Here is a 12,380-nt window from a genome sequence, read left to right as displayed (position 1 = left end):
GTTTCCTTAGTTTATATGTTAATTAAAGAGCTCAACATGTTTTTCCTTCATTATGCGTGTATTTGATACATAGGTAAAAGTATAAAAAGACATAACAGACAGCCCAGGAGTGGGCCTACAAATATCGCTGTTAGAGCGTGCTGCAATGCCCAGCTAGAAGCGTCAATAGCGTTTGGAGTATCCTTCATTTTGATGGCTTTCCTGACCTGAAGAAAAAAATATATATATTCATAAGCCGGCATAAAAAACTGGCAAATCCATGCACTAAATTGTACAATTACATGTAGTTACTCTTGTAATACATAAAAATACGTGTCAACTTTCGTGCCAATTTCATTTTCACCCGGGGTGAAATGCATTTCTAACTCATGACTGGCAATCGTCTGTAAGGACCAGTTGCAGCTATTTGTGTTATTTAACTTTCTTTCGTTTCAAAAGAAGGTTGATGCAACTAGCCATGTCGAACTCCTTGATGTGCCTTATACTGTATGATAGCGAGTCCGAATGACTCCGGCGAAATCGAGACTGAAAAGATGACTTCGCACGTGATTCTTTGTGACAATTAACGATAAAACTTACCTTAAGACTGCTAGCAAAAGCTGCAAGACCCATCGGAATGAAAATTACGATTGAAAACAAAGACAGCATAAAGTAGTCCGGAACGTCCGTCAGCTTCTTTTCTTGCCGTCTGCTTACCTGTGAAATTAACAGTTACAGTAGATCAGAGGCCTTTTTCAAAATCACCATACGCGTTCTCCTAAATATGGACTTTTAAACTGGAAATAACTTTTTTTCTTTCAAAGGTATCATATTACACTGCGTGAGAAAATTCGTCGATAATAAAAAAACAACAATACATGTTGCGAAAGGCATTGTAATTGCTTAATTTGGGTGTTTAATATCAATACAGTATTAAAGTATTAAATGCAAGGTCTGGCAAGAGCAAATGCCGGAGTTAAAAATAATTGCTGTACCAGTTTGCAAGACCCTTCCTCGTTATTTGGTGATAGCACGCCATCGTTTGCAGGGGACACCACGCCCTCTTCATTCTGGTAACTCACGTGATGATAGACTAGAAAGAAACATGTCGATCAACAGTTTTTATAGAAGGTGAATTTTGAAAGAATTATAATAGCATTTTCTTTTTCTTGAAAAAATCGAAGTTTCGGCCATAAATCATAAACAACAAGAGGACCATGATGGTTCTGAATCGCTCACCTCTTCCCACATGACCCATTTTGTTGACATAGTGATCTAGTTTTTGAGCTCATGTGACCCAGTTTTGAATTCTGGCCAATTTTCATGAAAATCCATTGAAAAATGTGGTCTCTAGAGAGGTCACAAGGTTTTTCTATTATTTGACCTATTGACCTAGTTTTCGAAAGTACGTGACCCTGTTTTGAACTTTACCTAGATATCATCAAGTTGAACATTCTCACTAATTTTCATGAAGATCTCATGAAAAATATGGCCTCTAGAGAGGTCACAAGGTTTTTCTATTTTTATACCTACTGGCCTAGTTTTTGACCGCATGTGATCCAGTTTCGAAACTGACCTAGATATCATCAAGGTGAACATTCAGATCAATTTTCATGAAGATCCATTGAAAAATATGGCCTCTAGAGAGGTCAAAAGATTTTATTAATTTTAGACCTACTGACCTAGTTTTTGACCGCAGTTGACCCAGTTTCGAACTTGACCCAGGTATCATCAAGACGAACATTCAGACCAACTTTCATACAGATCCCATGAAAAATATGGCCTCAAGAGAGGTCACAAGGTTTTCTTATTATTTGACCTACTGACCTAGTTTTTTATGGCACGTGACCCAGTTTCAAACTTGACCTAGATATCATCAAGGTGAACATTCTGACCAATTTTTATGGAGATCCATTCACAAGTATGGCCTCTAGAGAGGTCACAAGGTTTTTCTATTTTTAGACCTACTGACCTAGTTTTTGACACACATGACCCTGTTTCGAACTTCACCTAGATATCATCAAGATGAACATTCAGACCAATTTTCATACAGATCCCATGAAAAATATGGCCTTAAGAGAGGTCACAAGGTTTTTCTATTATTTGACCTACTGACCTAGTTTTCGAAGGCATGTGACCCACTTTCGAACTTGACCTAGATATCATCAAGATGAACATTCAGACCAACTTTCATACAGATCCCATGAAAAATATGGCCTCTAGAGAGGTCACAAGGTTTTTCTATTATTTGACCTACTGACCTAGTTTTTTAAGGCATGTGACCCATTTTCGAACCTGACCTAGATATCATCAAGGTGAACATTCTGACTAATTTTCATGAAGATCTCGTGAAATATATGGCCTCTAGAGAGGTCACAATGTTTTTCTATTTTTAGACCTAACGACCTAGTTTTTGACCGCACGTGACCCAGTTTCGAACTTCACCTAGATATCATCAAGATGAACCTTCAGACCAACTTTCATACAGATCCCATGAAAAATATGGCTTTAGAGAGGTCACAAGGTTTTTCTATTATTTGACCTACTGACCTAGTTTTTGACGGCATGTGACCCACTTTCGAACCTGACCTAGATATCATCAAGGTGAACATTCTGACCAATTTTCATGAAGATCTTATGAAATATATGGCCTCTAGAGAGGTCACAAGGTTTTTCTATTTTTAGACCTACTGACCTAGTTTTTGATGGCACGTGACCCAGTTTCGAACTTGACCTAGATATCATTAAGGTGAACATTCTGACCAATTTTCATGAAGATCTTGTGAAATATATGGCCTCTAGAGAGGTCACAAAGTTTTTCTATTTTTAGACCTACTGACCTAGTTTTTTATGGCACGTGACCCAGTTTCGAACTTGACCTAGATATCATCAAGGTGAACATTCTGACCAATTTTCATGAAGATCTTGTGAAATATATGGCCTCTAGAGAGGTCACAAGGTTTTTCTATTTTTAGACCTACTGACCTAGTTTTTTATTGGACGTGACCCAGTTTCGAACTTAACCTAGATATCATCAAGATGAACATTCTGACCAATTTTCATAAAGATCCCATGAAAAATGTGACCTCTAGAGTGGTCACAAGCAAAAGTTTACGGACGCACGCACGGACTGACGGACGGACGACGGACACCGCGCGATCACAAAAGCTCACCTTGTCACTTTGTGACAGGTGAGCTAAAAAGATGTAAATTCTTTAAAGTAGTACCTCTTTTGCTTAAATCCATATTATTTCAGTATCTTGTCAATGAAATATCATTCTAAATATTTCTCCGCGCATGTTTACTTTTAGTATTTTTGTTTATTTATTATTGCATATAAAATAAGTTCCGTGTTGATATAGCTGCTATAAGGTCCAACTTGTGCAAACGGTCATCTGTCATTAACGGTCACTTTTAATTCCCTTCAACACTTTTCTTTCTTTAAATGGCAGCCTGTTTCATGCGGTGAGCGGCTACTGTTTTTCATTTCAAATGTTTATTTCACACCCTTTTCCCGACTCACGGTCAATATTTCGGAAGCAATAGTTCTTTTATGTTAATTTTAAAAATACCAACAGAATCTTCCATAATTCATTAATACCGGATTACATTGTAGAAACTTCGGCCAAATATATATGCTGGTGTCAAATAACCTTAAATTAAGTGAGCAAATATTGACCGCGGTTATCATGGTTATCATAGATCAGTATTTATAAATTACACGAAATTATTTTTATTATGACTATGCACAGTGTAGCATCCTATAATTTAACCCATTCTTCACTTGCACATCGAACAGTTTATATATATACATATATCTTTTTGCGAAGAAGTTTAAAAGGAATAGCAAGTGGTTTGGACAAATCTATAAGCTAGATTGTGAAAATAAGGACGAATAAATATTCATAACCGAGAACCACTGCGGGGGAAGTACACCGGGTATAGTCCCAAAAGTAATAAATAAACAAACAGATTTGAAGTCATTTTTTACTCCCAGAGGCAAGTCTTGCTTTTTTAACACTTATTTACCGTAGCCACAAAAAACTACTGTTTCAGAAAAATTTGACCGATGGAGTATGGTTTAATATCAATGAGTTACAACTGAAATATTTTACTTAAAATCTGAGATGATCGGCACATCAAAAAATATAACTAATTTTTTGATATCAAGAAATGATTTTCTGATATCAAGAAATCGAATTCCTGGTATCAAGAAATCGATTTTTTGATATCAAAAATTCATTTCCTGATATCAAAAAATAGACAGCGTTTCTTGATATCAAGGAATGAATTCCTGATATCAAAATATCGATTTTTGATATCAAGAAATTAATTTTTTGATATCAAGAAATGCTGTCTATTTTTTGATATCAAAAAATCGAATTTTTGTTATCAGAAATTCGATTTCTTGATATCAAAAAGTAATTCTTGATATCAAGAAATCGAATTTTTGATATCAAGAAATCATTTCTTGATATCAAAAAATGCCTAGAAAATAGTAAAACGGCGCCCCATAGGGATAGACGTATACTATACCAGAAATAGGTTTCATGGAAAAAATGAACATGAAAAAAAGACAATAATCCGGTAGTTTCATTGATTAAACTTACGCTGTCTTACTTTAATATGATCTATGCCTCTTTCTCATTATTTCTAGCTTTTTCATTAACTTAAACCTGGGAAATTACGTCTATCACTTAAAGCTACTCGCCCACACTTTTGGTGAAAATTTTCAACATATTCATTTCCACCCAAGTTTGGCATAAAATCTATATAAGACACTGAGATATGAGAAGGTGGGTGAAAATAAAAATTCTAGATATTTGAACAGTTGCACCTCATGCGATATATATTTAAACTCGTCTCACGCATGACTATGCTTGCTGCTACAATTTACATTGCAGATTTTTAATTTTCATAGGCAAATATCAGGGTGGCCGACACAGGTATTGTAAAAAAAAAACCAGAAAAAATGCTCGATTCAGGTAACAACTTTGCTTATAAGTTCCTTCATAACTGACTGAGTTTGATAATATAAAAAGCGTCGAAGACAGGAAAACGAAAACTTTCCTCGGCTTAAAACGTCTGCCAGACATTCTCAATACTTTTTTCACATAATCAGCCCAAATGTTTTCTTTTACGTACCAAATGTATATTCAACGTCCATTAAAGAATTTTGGGCAAAGAAAAACTATTGAGAATATAATATTATGACAAACGCCGAGGAAAGCAGTCATTTTCTTGTCTTCAACTTTTTTCTTTATCTTATTGAAATATGTTAATTAATAAAATAGTGTAAGCAAAATGTTACCTAAATTGAATTATTTTCCCCGTGGGTATGATACCGAAGCCACGTGGGTTGTCCAGTCTGAAATAGGGTAGCCTCTGTAGCGCCCATTTCAAAGATGCATACAAGTCTCAGAAATTTACATTTCTAAGAAAAGTTAGAATATAATGTTCTTGGAAACGTACTTAAAGTATGAAATATCCAAAAGTTTTCCTTTCCAATACTTGCAGATTCATTAACTATCAAAGACGTCTCTGTTTTCCAGCCATATCGTTTTCCCCAGTCATATTTATAATCAGTATCTAATACTGTACTTATATTTTACGTGCACTTACTTATTTTGTAAGTTTTACAAACAAAATGTAAAAAAAAACAAACAAAAACACACACAAAAAAAAAAACAAAAAAAAAAAAACTTAAAGCGTAATAAAATGACTTTCGACGATTAAAATTGTGTTTATCATTTTTGAGGGATTTTCTTATTTGAATAAAAGATATGTTGTGTCAAATCAAGATATCCACACTCGTCAGAAGAGTAAAAAAAGTAAAAAAAAAGGAGAAAAAATAGCCATATAAAGGCAGGTTTAGACTAGAACTTAGTTTGTTTGCATCAATTGTTTCGTTTTTTCATTTCTTCTTACATTCATTATGCTTAATTCTATAAACACGATTTTTCCCTGTTAAACAAGACAGACTGAACTGTGTGTTATTGAATATTGTTATGTTTGTACATCACAGTAGCTGTTGTTACGTGATAGCGGTGCACTGGCACAACAGTCAAACATTTGATGGGGCATCGTCAGGGATATAGATAATAGTCTTTGATTTCATGTTAGAACCGAAATAATATATCTCAAACAGTGTTTTTCCCTTGAACAAAATGATCGTTTGTCCTTCAGACACGTATTATCATTTGGGTTGCGCCCTCTAGATTTAATTCCTACGCATCTGAACTCGAGACAATGGTTTTATTCAACGACAAACCACTGTTTGGGATATATTATTTCCCTTACATTTTCCTAGCATATTCAGCTCTGGGATATTTTTACTGAAAATATTTCCCTGCTTCAACAGTTACTCCTATTCTTAAAAATCAAAACTGAATTACTCCCAGAGTCAGCATGTATCAAAGTCACTGTTACTCTTATCATTACTATCGCAGGCACACATATTATTTACGCCGTACACCTCCAGGTCATAAAAAGGTATGGATATCTCCGTATCAACAAAACAGATCGCATTTCCACCCACACACGTATAAACTGGTTAATCATAATCAAATAGCTTGATTCATTTTTTTTAAATTATTGTTTGATGTTTGCAAAAGTACCACCTTACTGATCATTTGTGAGCGATCGTGTAACTTTCAGCGACAGATGGTCCATATCACCAAGCTATTTGTTACTCTTCGTATTTTGTATGAATATATGATCATGATGATGATGAGGAGGAGGAGGAGGAAGAAAAATATTTGTTATACAATAAATCAAACAAGATCCATCAGCATATCTTTACTATACATACAAGGTAATAAATATATCATTATAAAACACAAAAATAATAAAATTGTACCCGAAAGCACTTTGTGTGTGTTTACCCACCATGGAGCACAATGTAAGTCGTTCTGTGGTGAGCTAAGTCTCAAAATGGTTTGCTCAAACTTTTTATTGTAAAAATGTTTATCATTCTGATTATTATTACTTTATTTAAACGTTTTTTGTTTAACTGATTTTGAAAACTGATGAATGCTCGCACCATTGCTTCGAAAAACAGCTGTCTGAATAAACCTTGTTAATTAAGGCAAAGACAAAACACTCTACAAGTAGGGAACATTTTCATGCTTACCCACAGCCACGTATTTCTTTGGCGCATCTTCCCTCTCAACTGGCTGCAATTCCTGTGCCGTATCACTCATATTTTATATTTCATTTATTCATCTAATGTAAATATATTCCGCTCAATACAGAAACACAATCCATAGTACAATAAAACATATTGTTAATTACACATAACTGGAGAACTAGCAAGCTAGTATTTTACATATTGACATTTTAGATAATGATACAATGTTTAAACATATGTTGCTGCCAACTCTATCCACTAGGGCATGAATGTTATTAAATGCTTTTATTTCTCATTTTATACCACATTGTTTCATATTGTTTTTCTTTGTTCTAATAATTGCCGTTGTTTCATAAAAAGGCCAACCAGCTGAAATAATAATACATGGCATAAAGGACTTTGAATGAATGTTTCTGTTTCTTTTCACGTAACTTTTTCGCATTGTCCCAAATCGTAAAATCAAAGATATACTTATAGTAGGTTAGTTCTGTGACAGACGTTCATATCACCCTTAAATTTCAAATTTCACCTTCTCAGGAACTCTTCTACTGGCAGGTATTCACGGCTTTGGAAGTGTCCTGGTGCCAGCAGAGATTTAAATTTGTCTTACGTAGGATTTACTATCTCCTACGTAGAAGATAGTAAGTCCTACGTAGGAGATACTAAGTCCTACGTAGCAGATAGTAAATCGTATGTAAGACAAAATTAAATCTCTCTGCTGGCACCAGGACGTTTCCATACACGGCAGACGAGTCTCCTGACAAGACGACAGTGTTTAAATGTATTGAAAGAAGACTTCATAGAAAAAGAAGCATGATAGTGCAAGCATTCAACAGATTGAAAGCAGATAAAACACGACTATTGCTCAGAAATTAAAGTATCCTAACGGAAAGGGATTTGTCATAATTGCTGCCATATAGGAACCACATGATAGCAGACCGTACATATTTTCAGGGAAAAAACTACCATCGATAAGTAAGATTTCATAATAAACATCCTGTACTTTGAAAATTAACAATAGATTATTTGAGACACAAGGCAAGTCCGGCTATCTTAAGGTGTCCGGTGTATATACTCGTAGCACCGATACACACGAAGTCCTCTGTACTTGGAAGGACCAGCACTGGTCTCTTAGTAAGGTGTGACACACTCTAAAGCAACAGTCAAAGCGTTTTACCACTAGACCAGCGGAACACTGCAATCTATATATTGCTTCATATTTTGTCCTATATTTCATGAAACAATCTCTTGCACTTTTAACTACTTTTGATAGCCATTGCAAAAAACGACATTTGCTGTCATAGTAACAAATTAAAAGGACGTGCATATTTCACATATTGCCATCTATCCATGTATTAAACATTATGAAAAAAGTGTCTTGTACTTCTTATCACAGGATTCCACTCTGTCATCTTTTTGTCAAAGTTTGGGGTTTATTTCTTGTCGCGGCAGCACGAGTTTTTGCCATAGCAGAAACATAAGAAGACTTGCATATGCTCCATATTGCCGTCTATCCAAATGTCAAGTTTCATGAAAAGCTATTGTTTTACTTCTAAAGTTATCACAGGATCCCAGTTTGTGCGACTGACAAACGGAGTGAATGACGGACGGACAGACGAGGAGGGAGGCAACCCTTAGAATAAGTCCCCTCCTGGGAAACACTAATACGTGACTACTTTAGCCATGGGTTACCAATGTGTTTGTTGTTTATCAGCCGAGCCACGAGGAGGAAAACCCCAATCGGCCAAAATTTTGAATTTTGATGGTTATAGCCAAATAACCATTTAATTGCAGTTAGAATTGACTGATATGAAAACAAACTTTTCCTCGACCTTAAACAGTGAGCTTGACCTTAAACCGACAAGCATAGATCAATTGTTGACAAACTGTCTCATCATGGGGAACACTTGTGTGCAGTACTAAGACATTCCATCACAGCACATAAGAGGGCCATGAAGGCCCTGTATCGCTCACCTGACCTATTGACCTAAAGATCATCAAGAAAGTTTCATTAAGATATGGTCATAAATGTGGCCTCTAAAGTGTTAACTAACTTTTCCTTTGATTTGACCTGGTGACCTAGTTTTTGACCCTTATATGACTCAGATTCGAACTTGACCTAAAGATCATCAAGATTAACATTCTGACTAAGTTTCATGAAGATGCAGTCATAAATATGGCCTCCAGAGTGTTAACAAGTTTTTCCTTTGATTTGACCAGGTGACCTAGTTTTTGACCCCACATGACCCAGATTCGAACTTGACCTAAAGATCATCAAGATTAACATTCTGACTAAGTTTCATGAAGATACAGTCATAAATGTGGCCTCTTAAGTGTTAACAAGCTTTTCCTTTGATTTGACCCAGTGACCTAGTTTTTGATCCCACCTGACCCAGATTTGAACACGACCTATAGATCATCAAGATTAACATTCTGACCAAGTTTCATTAAGATATGGTCATAAGTGTGGCCTCTAAGAGTGTTAACTAGCTTTTCATTTGATTTGACCTGGTGACCTAGTTTTTGACCCAGATTCAAACTGGACTTTAAGATCATCATGAGTAAAATTCTGACCAATTTTTATGAAGATAGTCATAAATATGGCCTCTAGTGTTAACAAGCTTTTCCTTTGATTTGACCTGGTGACCTAGTTTTTGACCCCAGATGACCCAATATCAAACTCATCCAAGATTTTATTGAGGGTAACATTCTGACCAAGTTTCATTAAGATTGGGCCAAAATTGTGACCTCTAGATTGTTAACAAGCTTTTCCTTTGATTTGACCCGGTGACCTAGTTTTTAAACCCAGATGACCCAATATCAAACTCGTCCAAGATTTTATTGAGGGTAACATTCTGACCAAGTTTCATTAAGATTGGGTCAAAATTGTGACTGCTAGAGAGTTAACAAGCTTTTCCTTTGATTTGACCCGGTGACCTAGTTTCTGACCCCAGATGACCCAATATCGATCTCATCCAAGATTTTATTAAGGGTAACATTCTGACCAAGTTTCATTAAGATTGGGCCAAAATTGTGACCTCTGGTGTTAACAAGCTTTTCATTTGATTTGACCTGGTGACCTAGTTTTTGACCCCAGAGGACCCAATATCGAACTTGTCCAAGATTTTTATGAGGGTAACATTCTGACCAAGTTTCATTAAGATTAGGCCAAAATTGTGCATACTAGAGTGTAAACAGTCAAATTGTTGATGACGGACGACCGACGACGGACACAGGGCGATCATGTTCAGGTGAGCTAAAGTTAGGAGCAATTTTACTTGACCTTCACCGACATCCATAGGTCATGTGTGCGACACTGTCCATCATGGAGAACATTTCTGTGTAGTGATAAAAAAAATCCCTCAATGCATACAAAAGTCACGGAGCGTAAACAGGTTTTACTTGACCTTCAATGGTGAACTTGACCTTTGAGCTACAAGCACAAGTCATGTACGTGCATATTTTACATATTGTCCTCTATTCACATACAGAGTTTATGAACCTAATTCTTTTTGAGTAATTGCGGGATCCAGATTTGCAGACGGAGAGCATTCTTATAATCCTCAATGGTGGAACACCGGTAGGGGACTAATGTTTACTATTTTTGTAGTGACGAAAGGCTGCATTACCTCGAGGGAGGCTGTCCTGTTTTCAGCGTTTCAACCAGTATGCAGTTAATGCACAATAATGAAGCGAAACTGGTAGACAATATCGTGTACATGGAAAAGTAGAACTATTTTTTTTTCACAGAGAAAAGGAGCAATTTTTCAGCCTTCTTCCAAATCCTTTTCTTGTGCTTCTTTCTACAGAAGTGCTATTTCATGTTTACTCCAATAATAATAACACTGATTTGTCATTTCTTTATTTTTTTCCCTTATATAACATTGCATTTGCCTGATGATACATGTTTCCTGTATTACATCGTTTCCAAGTTCTTGTTTACTGATGAAAAATAAAACAAGTAACAAGAGCACCGCCTTGCGGGTGCTGACACTCATCTGATTTTTTTTGTGTAATAGAAATATTGTCCTACCCATGATTTTCTAAGTCTAAAAAGGGCCATCATTCTTGCAAAAAGCAGGATAGAGTTATGTTTCTTGATGTACAGTGTCCACTTGTGATGGTGAAAAACTGTTGCAAGTTTTAAAGCAATAGCTTTGATAGTTTATGAGAAAAGTTGACTTAAACATAATACTCAACCAAGAAAATGATTTTCTAAGTCCAAAAGGGGCAATAATTATTGCAAAAAGCAGGATGGAGTTATGTTGCTTGCTGTACAGGGTCAGCTTATGATGGTGAACAAGTGTTGCAAGTTTCAAAGCAATAGCTTTGATAGTTTAAGAGAAAAAGTTGACCTAAACATAAAACTTAACCAAGAAATCTGATATTTTCTAAGTCCAAAAGGGGCCATAAATCTTGCAAAAAGCAGGACGGAGTTATGTTTCTTGCTATACAGGGTCAACTTATGATGGTGAACAAGTGTTGCAAGTTTTAAAACAATAGCTTTGATAGTTTAGGATAAAAGCTGACCTAAACATAAAACTTAACCAAGAAAACCGATTTTCTAAGTCCAAAAGGGGCAATAAATCTTGCAAAAAGCAAGATGGAGTTATGTTTCTTGATGTACAGGGTCTGCTTATGATGGTGAACAAGTATTCCAAGTCTCAAAGCAATAGCTTTGATAGTTTAGGAGAAAAGTTGACCTAAACATAAAACTTAACCAAGAAATCTGATATTTTCTAAGTACAAAAGGGGCCATAAATCTTGCAAAAAGCAAGATGGAGTTATGTTTCTTGCTATACAGGGTCAGCTTATGATGGTGAACAAGTATTCCAAGTTTCAAAGTAATAGCTTTGATAGTTTAGGAGAAAAGCTGACCTAAACATAAAACTTAACCAGGCAACGCCGACGCAGACGCCGACAACCGCTCAAGTGATGACAATAACTCATCATTTTTTTTCAAAAAATCAGATGAGCTAAAAATGCATTTCTGTTTCTGTATTATCCTGTGTGTAAAGATCACTTTTTCCAGCCTCAGAAAATGTTAAATGAATGGGACTTTCTCCATTTCTCTTGCACCCAGGGAAAACTCTAGTACTTGGTAACTTAGAGAAACATGACCACATTGAATGCAACACTCCACTTTAAACAAGAGCACCGCCTTGCGGGTGCTGACGCTCATCTGATTTTTTTTGTATAATAGAAATATTGTCCTACCCATGATTTTCTAAGTCTAACAAGAGCACCGCCTTGCGAGTGCTGACGCTCATCT

The 12,380-nt window shown here is 35.8% G+C and overlaps 2 protein-coding genes across 2 annotated transcripts in view; both read right to left on the bottom strand.

Moving 5' to 3' along the window:
* LOC123536344 (uncharacterized) overlaps positions 1 to 12,380 on the bottom strand; it is a 377,622-nt gene that overhangs the window by 300,941 nt on the left and 64,301 nt on the right. The window lies entirely within an intron of this gene.
* Positions 7 to 7,366, bottom strand: LOC123536611 (uncharacterized). The gene is made up of 4 exons (XM_045319935.2): positions 7,112 to 7,366; positions 975 to 1,072; positions 580 to 696; positions 7 to 206 (listed from the first exon to the last, which is right to left on the bottom strand). The coding sequence occupies exons 1-4, from the start codon at positions 7,179 to 7,181 to the stop codon at positions 51 to 53; spliced, it is 441 nt and encodes a 146-aa protein (XP_045175870.2). The 5' UTR covers positions 7,182 to 7,366; the 3' UTR covers positions 7 to 50.

Source organism: Mercenaria mercenaria, chromosome 17 (assembly GCF_021730395.1).
Source record: "Mercenaria mercenaria strain notata chromosome 17, MADL_Memer_1, whole genome shotgun sequence".
In the NCBI taxonomy this organism is placed as follows: domain Eukaryota; kingdom Metazoa; phylum Mollusca; class Bivalvia; order Venerida; family Veneridae; genus Mercenaria; species Mercenaria mercenaria.
This window is presented reverse-complemented; position numbering and strand designations above follow the sequence as displayed.